Source organism: Papio anubis, chromosome 4 (assembly GCF_008728515.1).
Source record: "Papio anubis isolate 15944 chromosome 4, Panubis1.0, whole genome shotgun sequence".
Taxonomy (NCBI): domain Eukaryota; kingdom Metazoa; phylum Chordata; class Mammalia; order Primates; family Cercopithecidae; genus Papio; species Papio anubis.
The window spans coordinates 140,046,803-140,069,048 of record NC_044979.1 but is presented as its reverse complement, the minus strand read 5'-3'; the positions used below and the strand labels follow the sequence as shown (position 1 = coordinate 140,069,048).

Sequence of the window (22,246 nt, the reverse complement as noted above, 5' to 3'; positions counted from 1 at the left end):
TGAAGAATGCCTTCCATAGGCCCATTAGGAGACTCAACACAGTTGAGGAAAACATCAAACTTGAAGGTAGGTAAATAGAAATTCCTGAAACACACACACACAAAAAAGAGTCACAGAAACAGAACACAGCATCCAAGACTGATGGGAAAATATCAATATCAAATCAAGAAATAATGGCTGAGAATTTCCAAAATCTGTGAGACACCAAACCAATCCAGGGATCTCAGAGAACACACTGAGCAGGATAAATTCTTTAAAAAGAAACTAAGCTTATTGTATTCAAACTAAGCTTATTGTATTGATACCTGGTAGTTATAACTTACCAAATACACTGCCCAACATCTCCAGATGATCTATTATTTCTGAAAGTTTCCTTTATTACATTTCTTACTTCAGAGAGAGGAACTTTGGTCAACTTTCCTCATCACTATACTAAAATTCCTGCCCAAGGAGGAGCTTATTCACCGTATAGCCTTGGCTTCATGCTATGGTCAATGTTGCAGTATTCTCAGAAAGAAAGGACTGGTTCCATTTTACCTCCATCTTTTGTTTCCTGTCAGAAAACCTACCATACCACCAAGTACGCCTTCTCTACACTGCCTCTGATGTTTAAGTAATTTTAGAATTCTGTTGAGACTATCTCCCTTTTTAGGTATGATGAATCTCAACCTAAATTGCATGCCAAAGACTTTGAGAACTAAACTATGGGCCCAGTTCTCGTGTCCCAGACTGGCCTTTCATTACCCACACAATGAATGGGTTAAATTGCTTGGCAGATGACAGTCCAATGATCACAACCAAGGAGGATTTCCCAGGGGGATTTTATTACTTGCAATAAGTAAGGAGGACACTGGGAATAATTCCCCAAAGCATTGCCTCCCTGAGCAACGGTGCAAACATGGCTTTTATTAGTCTGGTTAGCTGAGTCACTGTATGTACAGGTGGAGTCAAGGCAGTGCAGTCCCAGTTGTCGGTCATGCTTCTACATATGTCACATGTATAGAAAATGGTTAAGCTCCTCCTTGGGCAGGATTTTTAGTATAGTGATGAGGAAAGTTGGCCAAAGTTCATCTCCAACTCAGGCATCTCTGGGTCCAACTGGTCTTTGTTTTTCCTGGGCTGAGCTTCTTCCTGGAACTTTTTAAAACAAAAATTCAAGATATAACAGTTACAAGTGGGTAACTTTTTCACCAGGCATACCCAAAAACCCAAGGACCCTGGGTTACACTTTAGGTGGCACTCATGTGGGACCTGTCGGAAGAGTACTACAAAGGCTTTGAAAACTGAACTGACATTGGAACCACAACCCTCAGAAGGCTGGTCAAAACTTATGACTTGAACCCAAATGGGTTAATTACCTTTTAAAACATAAATATCAAGATCCTCCACCAAACTTAACCAAGACCCAGAGCATCCTAATGACATTCAAAATGTCCAGGATACAATCGAAATTAATTGGCATGTGAAGAACCAGGAAAATCCCAACTCACGTTGGATAAAAAAGTAACAGATGCAGAATGTAAGTTGCCACACATGTTGAAATTATCAAGACTATGAAGCAGCTATTCAAATGGAAAGTTAAAAAGTCTCAGAGAAGTAATAGAAAATATAAAGAATAGCCCCATGGAAATTTTAGAACAGGAAAATGACAAAAACCATCATCACATCATATCCAGGGTACATGCTGTCAATATTGCTTATCACTGTTGATGTTAAGCAATCACCTTGATCACCCAGCTGAGGTAGTATTTGACGGGTTTCTCGCCTGTAAAGTTATTCTTCCCCCTTTCCCCTTATTTTACTGTTTAGCAGGAAGTCACTATGTGCAGCCCATGCCTAAAAAGGGAGCAGCTGGTGGGCACGGTGGCTCACACCTGTAATCCCAGCACTTTGGGAGGCTGAGATGGGTGGATCACCTGAGGTCAGGAGTTCGAGACCAGCCTGGCCAACGTGGTGAAACCCCGTCTCTACTAAAAACACAAAAATTAGCCAGGCATGGTGGCACACACCTGTAATCCCAGCTACTCAGGAGGCTGAGGCAGGAAAACTGCTTGAACCTGGGAGGCAGAGATTGCAGTGATCCTGCCATTGCACTCCAGCCTGGGTGACAAGAGCAAAACTGCATCTCAAATGAAAAAAAAAAAGTGAGTAGTTATATTTCACCTCCTTGCGGTGGAGTATCTACATTCTTCTGTATGAGAAATTTGTCAGTTATCTCCTATTTATTATTTATATTATGAACTCATTAATTCTTGTTTTATACTTTGGGTTATAATCCAATACTATGTTGTTTATGTTACTGCTGAGATTATTCCTGTGTAGGCCACTGGGAGCTTTTTCAGTTGACACCTGTGTCCCTTTGATGAACTCCTGTCATTTTGTGGGGAAGAGGGAGTAGCACTTTCTTTCTTTTCTACCGCTACAAAATTCTCCAGTATTATCTTGTATTTCTCTTCCCTAACCCTAACGTCAATAATTCGCATTTCTCTAATGATAAATGATGTTAAACATCTTTTCATATGCTTTCTTATTATCTATATATCTTCTTTGATGATTACCAAAGATGGGAAGGGTAGGGGGGGAAAGTGGAGATGGTTAATGGGTACAAAAAATAGAAAGAATGAATAAGAATTAGTAGTTGATAGCACAACAGGGTGATTATAGTCAAAAATAATTGCACATTATAAAATAGCTAGTATAATTGGATTGTTTATAACAGAGGCTAAAGGCTTGAGGTGATAGATACCCCATTTAACCTGATGTGATTATTACACATTGCATACCTGTATCAAAATACCTTGTATACCCCATAAATATATAACCTACTATGTGCCTATTAAAATAAAAAAGTTTTTAAAAAAGAAATAATGCTGAGACAACTGAATATCCACATGCAAAAGATAAAGTTTGACATTTATCTTACACCATACACAAAAACTAACTCAAAACCAACCAGAGACCTAAATGTAAAACCTGAAACTATAAAACTCTTATGGAAACATAGGCATAAATCTTTATGGCTGTGAATTAGGCAATCATTTCTTAGGTAGTACACAAAAATCATAAGCAACAAAAGAAAAAATGGATGTTAGACTTCATCAAAATTTAAAACTTTTGTGCATCACTATCAAGAAAGTGAAAGACAATCATAGAATGGGAGAAAATATTTGGAAATCATACATACGATAAGTATCTAATACCCACAATATATAAAGAGCTCTTACAATGCAACAACAAAAATATCAAAAAACAAGCCCTATTTATAAATGGGGAAAGGATTTGAATAGACATTTCTCCAAAGAAGATATACAAATAACCACTAAGCACATGGAAAATGTTCAATGTCATTAGCCATTAGGCAAGTGCAAATCAAAACTACAATGAGATACCACTTCACACCCACTAGGATGGCTAGAATTTAATAGATAAATAAAAAGTGTACCCACATTGCTGATAGGAATGTAAAAATAGTGCAGCTGCTGTGGAAAACAGTTTGTCAGTTCCTCAAAAGTTGAAATGTGGAGTTTCCTTATGACCCAAACATTCTATTCCTGGGTATTTATCCAAGAGAACTGAAAACATGTGTTCACACAACACTAAAACTGAGTCCAGGTGTGGTGGTTCAGGACTGTTGTCCAAGCACTTTGGGAGGCTGAGGCAGGCAGATCACCTGAGGTCAGGAGTTTGAGACCAGCCTGGCCAACATGGCAAAACCCTGTCTCTGCAAAAAATACAAAAATCAGCTGGGTGTGGTGGTGCACGCCTGTAGTCCCAGCTACTCAAGAGGCTGAAGCAGGAGAATCTCTTGAACCCAGGAAGTGGAGGTTGCAATGAGCCAAGATCACACCACTGCACTCCAGTCTGGGTGACAGAGTGAGACTCCATCCAAAAAAAAAAAAAAAAGTGGTACACATATGTTCACAGCAGCGGTGGTCATAAGAGCCAAAAAATGGAAACAACCCGAATGTCCAGAAACTGAAGAGTGTATAAACAAAATGTGGCCTCTCCTTAAACAAAATGTGGTATATCCTAACAATGGAATAACATTCAACCATATAAAGGAATGTAATACCGAAACATGCCACAACATGAATGAACCTCAAGTTATGCTCAGTGAAAGAAGTCAGACATGAAAGACCACATATTGCATGATTCCATTTGTATGAAAGAGTAGGAAAACCAATAGAGACAAAACCATATGATGGTTGCGTATTTTGGGTGACAATAAGAGGTTGAGAGTAACGGGGTAGGGTTTTTTTAAGATGATGAAAATGTTATTAAATTGGTAGTGTTGATGGATATACAACTGTGAATATACTGAAGATTATTTAATTGTATACTTTTTTTTGTCTCCGGTAGAGGGTCATAACTGCAAGTTGTTCAGGTTCTTGGCATTTTGAACAAGGAACTGGACAAAATGCCTAGCAAAGCAAAGAAAGAATGAAGCAGGGATTTATTGAAAACCAAAGTACACTCCACAGTGTGGGAGCAACCCGAGCAGTGGCTCAAGGGCCCGGATACAGGATCTTCTTGGCTCTAAATACCCACTAGAAGTTTCCCATTGGCCAGTTCATGCTTTGCAGAAAGCAACCAATCAGAGGCTAGCGTGAAATTACAAGGTTGCAAAGGAAGACTTATCTGCAAACAGCCTGATTTGTTGGGGACAGGCAATTTCCCATCTGCTGTGATTCCTTCCACCAGAAAAGGTTGTGGAGGGGGGTTGCAAAGGGAGTAGCCTCTGGTCCTTTTGTTACTTAGGCATAGAAAGTTAAGGTTTTCCTTTCGGTTTTGTCCTAGGAAGTTGGTGTGAAATAGCCTTAGGTTCCTTGCCTCCAGACCCTATTCTCCTGCCTCACTTTAAGTGGATACATTATATGCTGTATGAATTATATCTCAATAAAGCTGTTTTAAAAGGGGCGGTATAAGGAAGAATTCCAAATGATGCCATTTGTGTTTTCGTTGGTCACTTTGGCTGGGCTCTGGCTACAGTGGATGAGGGAGTCTTCTGAAGAACTTGTGTAGCAGGAAGAAAAAAAATTTTTCCTAGTTATTGCCAAAGCGTCTCTTGGGAACCCCTAACTTACTTGGGGATAACTTGGGATTCAGAAAGAGGAAAAAAAAAAAAAAAAGAGATAACTGCTTTTGTTGAGAATTTCAGGGCAAGAGAAAACTAGAAAAGGGGGCAGCATTCTGTTTAAAAAAAAAAAGAAGAAGAAGAAAAAGAAAAAAAAAGGATAGAACAGTGTCCAACAGAAACGACTTAAGAGACTAGAGAAGGCTGATATTCAGATTGCAATTATCTGCCGAATCACACTGTGATGTCAGCCTCCCTTGCTGTTACTCCCAAATGAGCAGTAGAACTCTACTGCCTTTTCTGTGTGGCATTGAGGGTTATGAACTTCAAAAGTAGGAACCTGGTCCAGCATATGAGTTGCTGCTGTGCTGGAGACAATTCTAACAGCTGCAACAAGAACTGCAGAAATGAAGAATGAGAATTGAGCAGAAATCAGAGCTATCAGTGATCAAGGGGGCCTAAGCCCCTGAATTCACGGTAATCTTCCTTAAGGATATGGCTGGGCATTTGAATAAATCTCTAGATATTAAAGGACACTGACTTATATATGCTTGAAGCCCAGAGTTTCTGGCTTATGACATATGCTGCAGGTCTGAAGGGCATTCATTTACAAAACTTTGATGATAAGGGGAGCAGAGAATGTGGAAAAACAGAAAAGAGGTAAATGAAGCCACCGAGACAGGAAGGGGCATTATCTTCAGCAACAGGAATGTCAACAGGAAGCAACATCAAATATTGATGAGGAATACTCATCAATATTTATTAAGCAGGGCAGAGGAGAGACACAGTTCAGGGAGGCTTCTGCTGGCTGACTCTTGAACCAAGCCCATAAAAATTGTGATGCTGACACCAGAAAATTCCAGTGAAAAGGCACAGTCAGGAAATGCTTTAGACTACATGGCCCACGGGGCCCTTAGAGATCCTTCAACAGCCTCTAATTTGTCACAGACATGAATCCCCACTCACTGGATGTTGGGAAGAAGATTCAATCATAGGGTTTCCTTCAGGCAAGCTGGGTGTCTTTATAACTCTGCAAAGTAGAGAATCGAGAAGAAGCTGAGATTTTTCCTAAGTGGAGAGAGACCTAAATGGAAGTTCAGGAGGGACAACGGATGGTTCCTTGTTCACTGGAAGGAACCATCAAGTTGATGGGGATGGACATTGGGATAGATTTTGAGAGCAAGAGAGAACAAAGAAAAAGGTTGGGAGTGGCGGTCAGAACACATGTACCTAGAACCTGGTTACCTACTTTGTAACCTGCAGAAGTTGTACTTCCCAGAAAGGTGAGGGACCTACCCCGGGAGGAGATCATCAGGACACAGACATCAGTGACAGGAAGAGAGGGTGTCCTTCTCACCTGCCTCTTGAAACTGCTCTTTGGTTTCTACCACTGGGAGGCTATCGGTTGCTTCCTTGTGTCTTCTGGTGCTCTCTGAAGTTGGGAAGTATTTAGAAGAGGAAGGTTTGTGCTTCCAGGTCCTCCACCATCTCCCCAAACCCAGAAGCACAAGTTCCAGAAAAGTAAACAAGAGACAGAACCCACTGACTCCAAACATAGTCTTCAGGAAAATGGTCTTCTCAGAGGGGCGGGACAGATGGCAGGTTATACTACCAAGGCAAGGCTCTCGGCGACATGCAAAGGAGCTGGGCATCTGGAACCCATACAAGTGGTACTGCAACCCCAGGGCTGTCCCCTCCAGGACAAGCCGAGCCCCGAGCTGAGCCACATAAGCCCAGAGCAGCCTGAGGCTTCCAGCCCCTGGGACATCTGTGTTGCCCTCCCCTCCCTGGATCAGGGTCTCCTCCTCCTTCCCCTTTCCTGATAATTCCCAGTGCCAGATCACGTGATACAGAGTGAAACCCATGTAGAGGGCGCTGGGTACAGCCACCAAGATGACCTGGAAGACCCAGAAACGCAGCGGGGAGAGGGGGTGGAAGGCATCAAAGCAGGCGGCCTTGCAGCCTGGTTGCTGAGTGTGACACACGAATTCACTCTGCTCATCGCCATAGACTCCAGGCCCACTGGCAGCCAGCAGCACAAGGCGGAATCCCAGGAGCACGGGAAGCAGGAGGCGCCCCACGGGGGTAGAGTGCCGGCTCTCCTCCGCCAGCAGCCGCCACAGGAACCTGCCACACATCCTGTTTTGGAGCAGAGGACAAGGGATCAGTGTTGCTCACTGTCCTGCAGGGGGAGCGCCAGTCTACCTTGTCACTTCTAATCCAAGGATCACTGAAGGCAAGATTTTTTATTCCTCTCCAAGTATCTGACTGATTAAACACCAAGACTCTGATCGCACCTCTTTACTACTTAATGAAATCATCTATGAAATAATAATAGTGAGTGTGTGTGGTGTGGCTGTCTCTTCTGCCCTCCCCTTCTGTACTGCTGGAGTGGAGAGGAATTCTCAGGTTGGAGAGATCAGGATACATCTTCATCTCTCTCTTTCCCTCCTTTCCTCCCTCTCTCCCTTTCCCAAAGGCTAAAGACTGGGATGTTTCGTTAATTTTCCTTTGAAAGCTATTGCTTCCCTAGCTGATGGCTGCCAGGCCTGGTGCTACTAACAGCATCATCTTAAGCAAATCAGTGCTGATGCTGAGAGGGAATGTGCATTCTCTTGCTGTCTTCTTTTCTCTGTCTCCATGCCCTTGGATTATCACAGGTGTGTCTGGATGTCCTCTCCTCCCATCACAGTGGTAAAGCTGAGAGGTAGTTAGGTTATGGGGCTAGATGTGATGGATGAAATGAACAGAGCAAGCATCGAGGCTCGCTTTAGTCTGAGGCTCTTAGGCCTTACAAGCTGAGGAAGAAGAGAACATTTGGAAGGTAACCCAGCAGAATTTACCAGAATTCCATACTATAGGATTTGGGGCCAGAGACAGAACTGACAAGATAGAAATTCAGATTTTGACCCCCACTTGCCATTGTTCTTTGGGCATATATCTCCCTCATGGTGACAGGTGACCATGATCAAGAATAGGTTTCAGAAATCCCTCTGTTCCCCAGCCAAAATACCACAAGGCTACAAGCCCAAGTTCACCGTCTCCATATTTGTCCTAATCAGCTGCCTTCCTCAATGCCCAGCGGCTATTTCAAACCGTCCCCATTTAGCCTAAATTCTCACTCATCTGCTTACCCTCACACCCAGAAGACCATGTGGTATGGTCTGAATGATGATCAAGATTCATATGTTAGAACCTAGTACAGTAGTCCCCCCTCTTATCTGCGGTTTCACTTTCTACAGTTTCAGTTACCTACAGTCAACCGAGGTCCAAAAATATTAAATGGAAAATTCCAGAAATACAAAATTAACGTTTTAAATTGTGTGCTGTTCTGAGTAGCATGATGAAATCTCACACCATCCCACCCAGGATTCACAAATCATCCCTTTGTCCAGGGTATCCACGCTGTAGACACTCCTTGCCAGTTTGTGACTTAATTGCCATTTTGGTTATCAGATCGACTATCAGTATTTGTGTTCAAGTAACCGTTATTTTACTTAAGAATAGCCCCAAAGAGCAAGAATAGTGATGCCAGCATATTGTTACAATTTTTTTTTTTTTTTTTTTTTTTTTTTGGAGACAGAGTCTTACTCTGTCACCAGGCTGGAGTGCAGTGGCGCAATCTTGGCTCACTGCAATCTCTGCCTCCCCGGTTCAAGCGATTCTGCTGCCTCAGCCTCCCGAGTAGCTAAGACTATAAGCGCACACCACCACGCTGGACTAATTTTTTGTATTTTAGTAGAAACAGGATTTCACCATGTTGGCCAGGATGGTCTCGATCTCCTGACCTTGTGATCCACCTGCCTCAGCCTCCCAAAGTGCTGGGATTACAGGTGTGAACCACCACGCCTGGCCACAATTGTTCTATTTCATTAGTAGTTATTGTTGTTAATCTCTTACTGTGCTAATTTATAATTAAACTTTATCATAGAGATGTACATATGGGGAAAAAAAAAACCATAGTATATATGGGGTTTGGTACTATCCACAATTTTGGGCATCCACTGGACGTCTTGGAACATATCTCCCACAGATGAGGTGGAAGTGCTGTACTCAGTGTGATAGTATTAAGAGGTGGAGCCTTTACCAGATGTCTTAGTCCATTTTGTGTTGCCACAAAGGAGTACCTGAGGCTGGGTGATTTATAAAGAGGTTTATTTGGCTCACAGTTCTGCAAGCTGCACATTTGCTTAGCTTCTGTGGAGGGCTTCCACACTGTGTCAAAACATGGCAGGGAAGGTCAAAGGGGAAGAGGGACCAAACCCGAGGGACATCCTGGCTTTACAACAACCCACTCTTGAGGGAACTAATCCATTCCCTCCAGAACGAATCCAGTTTCACAGGAGCAATAACCCACTCACTGCCACAAGAATGGCGCCAAGTCATTCATGAGGAATCTGCCCCCAGGACCCAAACACCCCCCCCAGACCCCACCTCCCAACACCATCAAACTATAGGGATTCAATTTCAACATGAGATTTGGTGGGAACAAACAAACCATATCAAACCATAGGAAGAGGTGATTAAGCCTTGAAGGAAGAACCTTCATGAATGGGATTAGTGCTCTTATAAAAGATGCTCCAGGGAGCCCCTCCACCCCTTCCCACTGTGTGAGGATACACAGGAGGTGCTATCTAAGAGGAGCAAACCCTTGCCAGACACTGAATCTGCTGGTGCCTGGATCATGGACTTCTCGGCCTCCAGAACTCTGAGAAATAAATATCTCTTGTTTATGAATTACCCACTCTATAAAGTATTTTGTTATAGCCGCCCAAACAGACTAAGACACCATGAAAACCTCTTACTCCAAAGAGAAAATAGAGACACTGATGTGAAACCCCACAGATACTGCTTTCTCTTGTCTTAATATTTACTTCCTTGTCTAACATCGCAAGAAAGAAGTGGACCTACAGTTACCCAACTCTACCATCCCTTCCAAATTTGTGTCCTTGGGTCTCACCTTTCCTGCTTCTTCAAGGATTTGTTCCCCAAATTATCTTCCCTGTAATTCGGACTTGCCCTGTGGTCTCAGTCAGAAGGATGGGTTGAGATGCATCCCAGGGACAATTCTAAGGGTCTCAGTTGACCAGAGAAATATGTCATCATCCACCAACTGCAAGACACTATATTTTGAGCCATTAAGAGTAACAGTTTGAGTTCATCTAGGTTGGTCACGCATCCTCCCTCAATCGGCCCCATCTGTGAGGATACCTGCAGCCCTGCCCTGCCTTGTAAGTCTAGGGGGTCCCTGGATTTAGCGAAAGCATCCCCAGGGCTCTGAGGGTTTCTGTCCTTCCTCTCTTGAGAGTTATCAGACTAGATGATCATTAGGTAAATTCTCAAGTCTTGCTGTCAGCCTTGTTTTATTTCGAAGTGCAGGTCCACTACCCTCTAAACACATTTCTAGCACATTTCCAGCAGACCTGGAATTTAGCACAGGGTGGCTCTGACATATTTCAAGGGTCAGGGATTCAAATCATTTCCAGAGGCCCTATCTAGTGTCTCCTTTCTTTCTGTCTCTCCCGTGCCCACCCCAGGCCCATGAAGAGACACCTAAATCCTCTCAGAGTCTTTCAGAACCAAGCTGAAGTCTCCAGAGCTCACCACAGAGCTTTGGGATTTTGGAAAGGAGAGAGGGGCAAGAGTAGAACAAAAGGTCTTGCCTAGGGCCCCTTGGTTTGGAGCTCTCATATCTAACCCTAAGCACCCTTCCTTGTCATTCACCTGCCTTCACCTGCAGCTGTTATCGCCAAAACAATGCTTATGTCCCATGCTTTCAGGGCCTCCTGGAGCGTTCAGACAAAAGTGTCCTTTCTCTCCCAAAGTCTGCATATCAAAGGGACCTCCCTATATGATAGCCTTCTACCCCCTTACCCCCTGCTTTTCTGGGACCCTGTAGTCTCTCCCATCTGGTCCAGGTGTCCCCAGCTCACCTTTCTCTTTTTCTAAGATCTACATCCTCCTCTCACCAACAAGTCTGCAGCTTTGCCCCACAGTGGACAGGGCCCCCAGGTCAAACTTCAGGGCCTAGAGAGCTGAGGCTGAGAAGGAGGGGGAGATGTACCAAAGCCCTCAGCTCAGCATTGTTGGAAAAGCTCGGCTGAAGGGACACCCCTGTTTCTAAGAGTAGAGAAACAGCTTGCAAATAAAGTTGTCTGGGAGGTAGTAGAATCAGAGCTCTGTCAGGATTTTAGTCAGCGAAGCAACACCTGTGAGCTCAAGAGTTGGGAGAGGAAGGAAGGGCCAGAGTTTGGAGAAATTTTCTAATATCCGAACAGAGTTTTGAAATTCCATCATGATTTTGGTATGAATTTTTCTTATCATCTCTTGGAAGAAAATGTCCAGGATTCTGTTGGTGGCAGAATCCATGTTGAAGAGTCAAGGTATGAGGGAGGGAATGCCCACCCCATCTGGCCTGGAAACCCTTCTAGATGCTTTTATCCAGTGTGGCCACAGAGCAGCAACACTGGCATCACCAGGCGTGCAGAATCTCAGGCCATATGCCAGGCCTCCTAAGTCATATCTGAATTTTGATAATATCCCCAGGTATGATCGTGTGCACGTCAGAGTTGGAGATGCCTCTCGAGAACCCAGAGCAGCTCCCCCCCCCACCACCACCACCAGGCGCTGAGCCAGCCCAGTGGCTCTCTGTCCCTGCACTCACCCAGCGGCTTTCAGCAGAAGCATTCACAACAGGGGAGAGAGGCGGAGAGAGGAGTCCTCAGGCTGGAGCCTGCGGGGTCCCACTCTTCCCTGGCCCAGCCTCCTGCCACCACCCACTTCTTTTTCCTCCCCTTTTCATTCCTGGCAGCCTTCATGAAGGGGAAAAGAATTGCAGCTGGAGCAGCAGCGGGCCTGCTGTTAAAGAATGAGTTCTGCAGAATAACCCTCTGTTGTTGAGGGTGAGGGGTATTTTCCAAATGAACTGAAACAGGGATTTTCAGATCATCTGAAGGGGGAGAAATGACTTCAGTGTGTTTCCAGCATTGGGGCATGCAGGCAATGACAGATAGAATAAAACGCCCCTGCTCTCCTGCCCAAAGTACCCAAAGCACGAGTTTACCCACAGAAGGATGTGTGTGTGCACGTATGTGTAAGTGTGTGTGTGTGTGTGTATATTTGTATGTCTTTGTGTATTTGTGTGTGTTTGCTTCATTTCCTCAGGCAGCCTGCATCCCAGAATTTGCGGTTATCTCAGGATGTCCTCTCCTCTTGGCTGTCAGAATAGCACAGGCTCCCCGCCACAGCATGATGAGAATCTGCTCCACATCCCTTCAGGAATCCAGAGAACCCAGACCCCTCTCCATCAGGCCCAGGAAGAACCGTGACGCCTGTCCCCATGGCCATTCCTAGCCCCATTGCTAGAGCCAGGATTCTCTCCAGAGATACCGCCAAGAATGGGAAGCAGCAAAGTGAGGAGAGTAACTCATAGGGCTGAGGGAGTGTGCAGGGAGGGACTGGTCTCCTGTGTTCAAGGTGACAACCATCAGGGTCAATGCTGGACTCTTCACAAAGATGCCAGAGGTAACCTCATGTATTAGTCCGTTTTCACGCTGCTAATGAAGACATACCTGAGACTGGGCAATTTACGAAAGAAAGACGTTCAGTGAGGCCGGGCGCTGTGGCTCACGCCTGTAATCCCAGCACTTTGGGAGGCCAAGGCGGGCAGATCACGAGGTCAGGAGATCGAGACCATCCTGGCTAACACGGTGAAACCCCGTCTCTACTAAAAATACAAAAAATTAGCCGGGCGCGGTGGCGGGCGCCTGTAGTCCCAGCTACTTGGAGGCTGAGGCAGGAGAATGGCGTGAACCCGGGAGGCGGAGCTTGCAGTGAGCCGAGATTGCACCACTGCACTCCAGCCTCCGATCGCGCCACTGCACTCCAGCCTGGGTGACAAAGCGAGACTCCGTCTCAAAAAAAAAAAAAAAAAAGAAGACCTACAGTTCCTCATGGCTGAGGAAGCCTCACAATCATGGGGAAGGCAAGGAGGAGCAGCAAGTCATGTCTCACGTGGATGGCAGCAGGCAAAGAGAGAGCTTGTGTTCTTATGAAACCATCAGATCTCATGAGACTTACTCACTATCACGAGAACAGCACAGGAAAGACCTGCCCCCATGATTCAATTACTTCCCACCAGGTCCCTCCCACAACATGTGGGAATTCATGATGAGATTTGGGTGGGGACACAGCCAAACCATGTCACCTTGGTTCCAGATACTGCCCCTCGCTAAGGCATAAGGCTCAGTCACAACAGTCCTCTCCATTCATGAGAACAACCACTTCCTGGGTGCAAAACATCCTCATAACCCAGGACTGAAGCAGACATCCACCACCCAAAATCCTATTCCCAGATGGCCTTCCTTTCCTCAGACCCTCTCAGGACTCTGGTACCTTCTTGTCCAAAATATCTGCTGCCAGCCATTGGCTCTGCAGGACTGTGGTCCCTGCAGCAACTGAGATGTCCTAATTCTCTGGTGCTCTCCAGGGATTCAAAGAGGGAGTCTTGAGAACATTCTCCAGCCAGTGAAGCTTCTTGACTGAAGGGGAGCTAGCCTAAGTGCCTCTGGGAAACCTTGCAACCTTCCTATGATTCTCATGATTCCCAGAATGGAGCAGCCTGCACAGCATCCTAAGAGAAACTAAGGTCCAAAGAGAAAACTTCTTGGCACCTCTCTCTAAAGCAAAGGAAAAAATCAGCACAAAATAGCATATATCAAAAAAGCATCTTACTAAAATTACGTTGAGAGCTTATACAAATTATAAGATAATTCTAAGTGACTGATATGTAAACTTAGCAAAGACATAAAAAGACCATTCATAGAAAAGGTCATGCAAAGCCTGTAAATGTTTAGTCCAGGTAGGAATCAAAGAAATAGTAAAATAGCAATGAAATACTAATTGTATCCACTTGTCACAGACTAGTTTGGTGTAAGGTGATCATATCACGCTGTTTTTTTTGTTTTGTTTTGTTTTGTTTTTGAAACGGAAACTCACTCTGTCGCCCAAGCTGGAGTGCAGTGGCGCAATCTCAGCTCACTGTGACCTCCACCTCCCAGGTTCAGGCAATTCTCCTGTCTCAGCCTCCTGAGTAGCTGGGACTATAGGCACATGCCACCATGCCTGGATAATTCTTGTATTTTTAGTAAAGACGGGGTTTCACCATGTTGGACAGGCTGGTCTCAAACTCTTGGCCTCAAGTAACCTACTCGCCTCAGCTTCCCAAAGTGCTGGGATTACAGGCTGAGCCACCGCACCCGGCTGTATCACACTGTATAACCTGGGCATGCAGGCCAATTCCAACGTCTTCCGTTCATCTGCTGGTGGTCTTAAGATTCAAAGAGCAGCACCCTCAGCCCTTGCTCTTGGGGAGAACGCATAGCACACCTCTCTCCAAAAATACCTTCTCTCTTGGCTGGTCAGAGTGCAGTGGTGTTTTCAACCAATTTATCACAACCAGTTACAAATTTCTTTGTTCCTTCTCTACTCCCACTGCTTCACTCGACGAGCCTAAAAAAAGAAAATAAATTTTAAAAACAAGCAAACAAACAAAGATGTCTTCTCTCCAAAGTTAATTCTCTCTCCCTGTAATTTCCAACAACTCTGCCATTTTATACAACTTTGATGTGAGTGTAGGTTTTAAGAGTAGCTTAACCATTATTTATTTATTTATTTGCTTTTCCTTTGAAATGTTGCATCTCAGACTAGCAAATCACTTTGGAATGTGATATGGGTTATATTTCCTAAACATTACATCTCAAAATCCCAATCAAAATGTCCAGTTTAACATCCTGTTTGACTAACATTATTCAATGCTTAATAAATGATAGATTTTTTTTTTTTTTTTGAGACAGGGTCTCACTTTGTTACCCAGCTGGAGAGCAGTGGTATGAACACGGCTCACTGCAGCTTCGATTTCCAGGCTCAAGTGATCCTCCCACCTCAGTCCCCCAAATAACTGAGACTACAGGCGTGCACCATCATGCCCAGCTAAGTTTTGTAGTTTTCGTAGAGACAAGGTTTCTCCACATTACTCAGGCTTGTCTAGAACTCCTGGCTTCAAGCGATCTACCCACCTTGACCTCCCAAAGTGCTGGGATTACAAGTGTGAGCCACCATGCCCAGCCTTGAGTTAATTTCTGTGTATGTTGTGAGGTAATCTCATTCTTTTGCATATGCATATCCAGTTGTCCCAGTACAATCTGTTGAAATGACTGTTCTTTCCCAACTGAATTATCTTGACACTCTTATCAAAAATCAATTGGCCAGGCCGGGCGCGGTGGCTCAAGCCTGTAATCCCAGCACTTTGGGAGGCCGAGACGGGCGGATCACGAGTTCAGGAGATCGAGACCATCCTGGCTAACACGGTGAAACCCCGTCTCTACTTTAAAAATACAAAAAACTAGCCGGGCGAGGTGGCGGGCGCCTGTAGTCTCAGCTACTCGGGAGGCTGAGGCAGGAGAATGGCGTGAACCTGGGAGGCGGAGCTTGCAGTGAGCTGAGATCCGGCCACTGCACTCCAGCCCGGGCGACAGAGCGAGACTCTGCCTCAAAAAAAAAAAAAAAAAATCAATTGGCCATAAATTTAAGAATTTGCTTCTCAGCTTTCAATTCTATTCCACTGATTGAATTTATATTTATGTATATTGCTTTTCTTTTTCAATATTTTTAATTTAGTTTGGGTCTTTTGTAATTCTGTTTGAATTTTAGGATCCGTTTGTCAATTTCTTCAAAAAAGGAAGCTGAAATTTTTATAAGGATTGCAATGAATCTTTTATCAATTTGAGAGCACCACGATGTTAACAACATTAAATCTTCTAACCCATAAGCATGGAATATCTATTATTTAGATTTTCTTTAATTTCTTTCAGCAATGTCCTGAAGTTTTCTGTGTAGAAGCCTGGCACTTCTTTGATTACATTTATTTCTTTTTTTTTTTTTTTTTTTTTTCATCCGCCCGCCTCGGCCTCCTAAAGTGCTGGGATTACAGGCGTGAGCCACCGGCCCGGCCGATTACATTTATTTCTAAGTATTTTGTTCTTCTTTATGCTATTGTAAACTCAATCATTTTCTTAATCTCTTTTTGTATTATTTATTGCTAGTGTATGGAAATAGAATTGATTTTAGTATATTAATCTTGTATCCTGTGATGTGGCTGAACTAATTTACTAATTTTAGTTAGTTACTGTGGGTTTCTTAGGATTTTCTCTACACAAGATTATGTCATTTTCAAACAAAGTTTTATTTCTTCCTTTCTAATCTCGATGTCTTTTTTCTTGCCTAACTGCTTTAAATAGAACCACCAGTACTAGCTAGGTGTTGTTGAATAGGCATGATAAGATCACACATCCTTCTCTTGTTCTTTCTTTTAGGAGGAAAGCTTTCAGTTTTGTATATGTCTTTTATGTTTACCTATATCATTACCTTTGCCACTGTTCTTTATGTCTTCATATGGACTGTTACTAGTATTCTTTCATTTCAGTCTGTAGGACTTCTCTTAGTATTTTCTGTAAGGCAGTTATGCTAACAATAAATTCTCTCAGTTTTTATTATCTAGAATTGTCTCAATTCATCCTTCATTTTTGAAGGATACTTTTGCTGGATGTAGAATCTTTGACTGACAGCCGATTTCTTTCTGCATTTTGAGTATATCATTCCACTGTCTTCTGGCCTCCATGGTTTTGAGGAGACATCAGCTGTTAAACTTATTGAGGATCCTCTATCCTGAATGAGTTGCTTTTCTCTTGCCACTTTCAAGATTCTCTCTTAAGTTGTTGTTGTTGTTGTTTTATCTGGTCTTTAGCTTTTGACAGTTTGATCATCACGTACCTAAGTGTGAATGTCTTTGAGTTTATCCTACTTGGAGTTTGTTGATATTCTTAAATATATTGATCAATCATTTTAGCAAATGTGATGCATTTGCAACTGTATATCTTCTCCATGGAAACACTATTTTCTATTAGCCACCTCCACAGATCCCTGAAGGTCGAGGCCCTTTGGCCATAATTTCAACCTTCCTGATTATTATAATAATTATAACTACTTTGCTTCTGATTATTAAGTGCTGCCAAATAGCTTCTGCTGATTTAGGATCCTATCATTCCTATTGCTATTAGGGAACCAGTATATCCAGTATATAAGAGCATCTGCTGTCAGCCTTCATCTACAGAGGATGAACACTACTGAGATTCTTATAGCTATTAAACTCCTCATCACCAGCACATTCATTATTGCTTTGGTGAAAATGAGTATTATCCAGAACTTCCCAAGGAATAGAGTCTGGTGGTGGATTTTCCAGTCTTTTGTTATAGATCAATTCTCCCACATCCATTTCTCTGACAACTGTGAACCCTTTACTCACAATTTTCCATATGAGTTCTGACATCTCAACTTTATTAATAGAAGCTCTTACTTTTTTCCAGCTTTCAAAAAGCCACCCCGGTATCATTTCATATCAACCTCTTAAGAATAAACTTGCTAGGGTGTTAAATCCTGTGTCCCATAAGAATGCCCTATATTGACAAACTCCTACATCCAGCTTTCTATTTTTAGTCCCTTCCCTTTGATCCGGGATCTTCAGAATCTTCTCTCTGATTTACTTTCCTTGCTCCTGATGACACATGTTGTCCAAGTCTTGCAGCTCCTTTAGTATCTAATCCATCTCTCTCCCTAGTAAGTCAAGTACTTCCCCAATTGGGCCATGCTACGATCTGATTTTTGTTATGGGTCTAGTGGTCAAAGGGGGAGGTGCAACATATCCTGAGGGGAGCCAGCATTTTCTTACAATGGATTTGTCTACTGTAAGACTTTTGTATGGTTTTCAAGCAAGAGTGGGCCTCTATCTTCCAATAAAAAGTGTGAGCCACATCTGCAGGTCCAAATGGTCCAGAATAATCTGATGATCCAAGGACCTCAAAGGGCATCTACCTAATATCACCATCCCAAGTCTCAGGATCTTATTCTTTCCTATTGGGATCCTGGTTTTGGTACTAGAAACTTCCCTAGGCTGAAAAATGTGAACATCTCTGTAGTTATGCCACTCTTAAAGTTAAATATTCAGCCTGGCCTCTCTGCCTTCAGGCAACAAGAGATAAGGATCTCTTTAAATGTTGCCAAGGAGGCATTGTAACTCTTATATTTTGCTTTAAATTGATTACTTGTTGTTCTGAGCCTTTCATTTTTTTCTCTTTAAGGCATCACTGAAGCTCAATAATAACCACCTAATTCCATAGTCCTTCATTTTATTTGATTTTATGTTTATTTTATTTCATTTTATTTTATTTTATTTTTGAGACAGAGTCTCGCTCTTGTCACCCAGGCTGGAGTGCAATGGCACCATCTCAGCTCACTGCAACCTCCGCCTCCCAGGTCCAAGTGATTCTCCTGCCCTGGCCTCTCGAATAGCTGGGATTCCAGGCGCCCGCCACCATACCCGGCTAATTTTTGACTTTTTAGTAGAGACAGGGTTTCACCATGTTGGCCAGGCTGGTCTTGAACTCCTGACCTCAGGTGATCCACCCGCCTCAGCCTCCCAAAGTGCTAGGATTACAGGCATGAGCCACCAAGTCAGGCTCCATAGTCCTTATCCTTGCAATTTGTTTTATATCTTGTAAATGCCAGACACACTGCATCAGCCAGTGAATCTAATTCCACCCGTGTCCTAGCCAGGTTATTCCGAGTAAAAGTCTTAACAGTTGCACTGCTAAAGCAAGTCAGAAACTATGCCTGCCATCAACATGGCTGTCCCCATTGCCAGAGGACTGCAGGTGACCCAGCCCTAGAATCCCATCCTCATATTTTGCTTCCTAGGACCACTCCTGGTGCCCGCTGTCTTAGGTTTGATTCCTTAGAAGCAGAACTTAAAAGAGATTTGAATACATGTGATTTTTTTAGGTTGGACTCACCAGTAAAAATCTCTAAGGAAATATATAGGAAGCAGAAAAGGTAATGTTAAAAAAAAAAAAAAAAAAAAAAAAAAAAAAATGTGGAAAGAGGTGATCTCAGGTAAGGTTTGAACTTGATCTTATCCACAGGGGGCCCTGAAGCATAAATCATACCACAGATTTTATCAACTTAAGGTAAAAGGGCTGGTCTTTTGTACTCCAATATCATTCAGTCATTGGCATTGGGATGCCATGGGGGAGAGGAAGAATCATATTACCCCAGGTGAAACCATCCCTTTAGAAAGGGAAAGAGTTCATTAACCAATAGTAGCCAACATTAACAACAGCTTGTGAGTGGGCATGCCAGCTCAGAGAAGGACATCTAGGCAGGGCACCAACAGTAGATAAGAATGACAGTAGCTTTCTTGTTGGAAACAATACAAGCTAGAAGACAGTGGAAAAACATGTTTAAAGTAATCAAAGGAATAAATTGCCAATGTAGAATTATATACCCAGCAAAAATATTCTTCAGGCCAGGCACGGTGACTTACACCTGTAATCCTAGCACTTTGGGAGGCTGAAGTGGGCAGATTGCTTGAGCTCAGGAATTCAAGACCAGCCTGGGCAACATGGTAAAACATTGTCTCCACAAAAAAAATAAATAAATAAAAATACAGGTGTGGTGGCACATGCCTGTAGTCCCAGCTGCTTGGGAGGCTGAGGTGGGAGGACATCTTGAGCCTGGGAGGTGGAGGTTGCAGTGAGCTATGATCACACCACTGCATTCCAGCCTGGGTGACAGAAGGAGACCCTATCTCAAAAATATTTTTTTTTCAAAAGTTGAGGCAAAATTAAAACTCTTTAAGATATATAACAGTTGGAAGAGTTCATCTCCAGAGTGAATGAAAAAAATATATGCACCATGATATATGGTAAAGGAAGTCCTTTGAGCTAGAAGAATTTGATACCAGATAGAAACCTGGATCTACGTTAGAGAATAAAGAACACCAGAAGTGGTAACTATGAGGGTAAATATAAAGATTATTTTTGTTATTTAAATTGTTTTAAAGATAACTGATTGCTTAAAGCAAAAAGATAACAATGTATTATGGGGTTCATAGCGTATATTGAGGTAAGATATATGGTAACAATTATATAAAAGCTGGGACGGAAGAAATGGGAGTATACTGTAAGGTTCTTATAATGTGTGAAGAGTGGTATAATATCAATTGAAGTAGACTAATAACATGAAGATATAAACCATAAGCCCTAATATAACCCAAAAAGGGTTATAGTTAATAAGGCAAACACGGAGATAAAAATAGAATTATATAAAAATATATGCTCAATCCAATAGAAGGTAGAAAAAGAGGAAAGAGGGAACAGATCAAGCAGATGGCACAAATAGAAAGCAAATAGGAACTTTGAGAGGTTTAAACCTAACCATACAACTCATCACATTAAATATAAATGATCTAACCGTTCCAATTTATAGGCAGAGATTAACGTATTGACTTACAAAACAAGACCTAACTATATACTGCCCAAAGATAACTCACTTTAATTATAAAGGTACAAGGTTAAAAGTAAAATAATGGAAAAATTGACCATGCTAACACTAATCAAAAGTAACTTACAGTGACGATATTAATATCAAAGTAGATTTCAGAGCAAAAAATATTACCAGAGATAAAGAAGATATTTGATTGTTACAAATGAGTCCTTTTATCAAATCCTAAATGTTTACACACCTAATAACAGAGCTTCAAAATACATACAGCAAAAACTAATAGAACTACATGGAGAAATAGACAAATTCACAAAATAGTTAAGGAGCCAAAGCCCATCTCTCAAAAATCGATAGGACAAGTAGACAGAAAATCAGTAAACAAATAGAAGGCTTGAACAACACTATAAGCCAAATTGACCTAATCAACAAAATTGACAATACAACATTCTACGCAACAACACATTGTTGTCAAGGGCACACAGAACATCTACCAAGATAGATCATGTTCTACACCATAAAACAAGTCTTGATACATGTAAAAGGATTTAAATGATACAAAATATATTCTTTGATCACAATGGAATTAATAGTCATGGTTTCAGTGCATATATATATGTGTGTGTGTGTCAAAACATCACATTTTACACTTTGTGTGCAGATTTTTGTATGTTACACTTCACTAAAAAAAAAAAATTATAAAGAACATGAAAAAACAAGCCTTGTTATCAGGGATATATAAAGAACTACAAATCAATAACAAGGATAAACCTAAGAGAATATAGATGAAAATCGTGAAAAGGCACTTCACAGAAGTGTTTATGAGGGTAATTATAAAGATTATTTTTGTTATTATTTAAATTGCTTTAAAGATAATTGCTTAAAGCAAAAAGATAACAATGTATTATGGGGTTTATAGCATAGATTGAGGTAAGATATATGGTAACAATTATATAAAAGCCAGGATGGAAGAAATAGGAGTATACTGTAAGGTTCTTATAATGTATGAAGAGTGGTAATAGACAATAGTTGCCAATAGACAAATGAAACATTTCCAGAGTCAACCCTTCTCCGCTCTGCAAAATCACTTCTCAAGAAGGAGCCACAGGCCGGGCGTGGTGGGTCACGCCTGTAATCCCAGCACTTTGGGAGGCCGAGGCGGGCGGATCACGAGGTCAGGAGATCGAGACCATCCTGGCTAACGCAGTGAAACCTCGTCTCTACTAAAAAAGTACAAAAAAATAGCCGGGCGTAGTGGAGGGTGCCTGTAGTCCCAGCTACTCGGGAGGCTGAGGCAGGACAATGGCGTGAACCTGGGAGGCGGAGCTTGCAGCGAGCCGAGATCGCACCACTGCACTCCAGCCTGGGCGACAGAGCAAGACTCCGTCTCAAAAAAAAAAAAAAAAAAAAAGAAGGAGCCACAGAGTCAGAGTCAGGTGTGTTCAGCACATTTTTGCTCACAACACGTGATCATATCCTTGGAAACCAAGAGTTGTGACCCCACCATTCTGGGTTACACAGATGGTCTAGCCAGAGTGACCAAAGTCCTTGTCTAAATTCTGAAGTGGGAGTGGAAAGTGGGGAGCTGCCTAGGACCCAGGAAATAGGGGACATTTTTCAGTTGCATGAGTTTCTCCTGATTGCTCAATGGCTCCATTTATAAATGTCCCTAACCCCAGGTCAGTGTGGGTATCAGGGGAGGAGACTAGAGTTGGTAATGGGGATTGGGGGGATGGGGATTCTGCCTAATTATTTCTAAGCTTCTGACAGCACCCTAAAGCA

General features: G+C 42.6%; 1 protein-coding gene across 1 annotated transcript; it reads right to left on the bottom strand.

Annotated features, from left to right (window-relative positions):
* Positions 1-805: 805 nt before the first annotated feature.
* Positions 806-7,212, bottom strand: LOC100998121 (gap junction gamma-3 protein). The gene is made up of 2 exons (XM_003895760.5): positions 6,432-7,212; positions 806-1,137 (listed from the first exon to the last, which is right to left on the bottom strand). Exons 1-2 carry the CDS (start codon positions 7,210-7,212, stop codon positions 1,079-1,081), a joined length of 840 nt encoding a protein of 279 aa, XP_003895809.1. The 3' UTR covers positions 806-1,078.
* Between the last annotated feature and the right edge of the window lie 15,034 nt (positions 7,213-22,246).

What these genes read in the sequence shown, in the direction of transcription:
- LOC100998121 (XM_003895760.5), bottom strand. Translation starts at nt 7,212, where the DNA reads ATGTGTGGCAGGTTCCTGTGGCGGCTGCTGGCGGAGGAGAGCCGGCAC. An exon ending in AGAGCAGTTTCAAGAGGCAG is followed by an intron (nt 1,138 to 6,431) that starts GTGAGAAGGACA and finishes TGTTTTAAAAAG; the next exon opens with TTCCAGGAAGAAGCTCAGCC.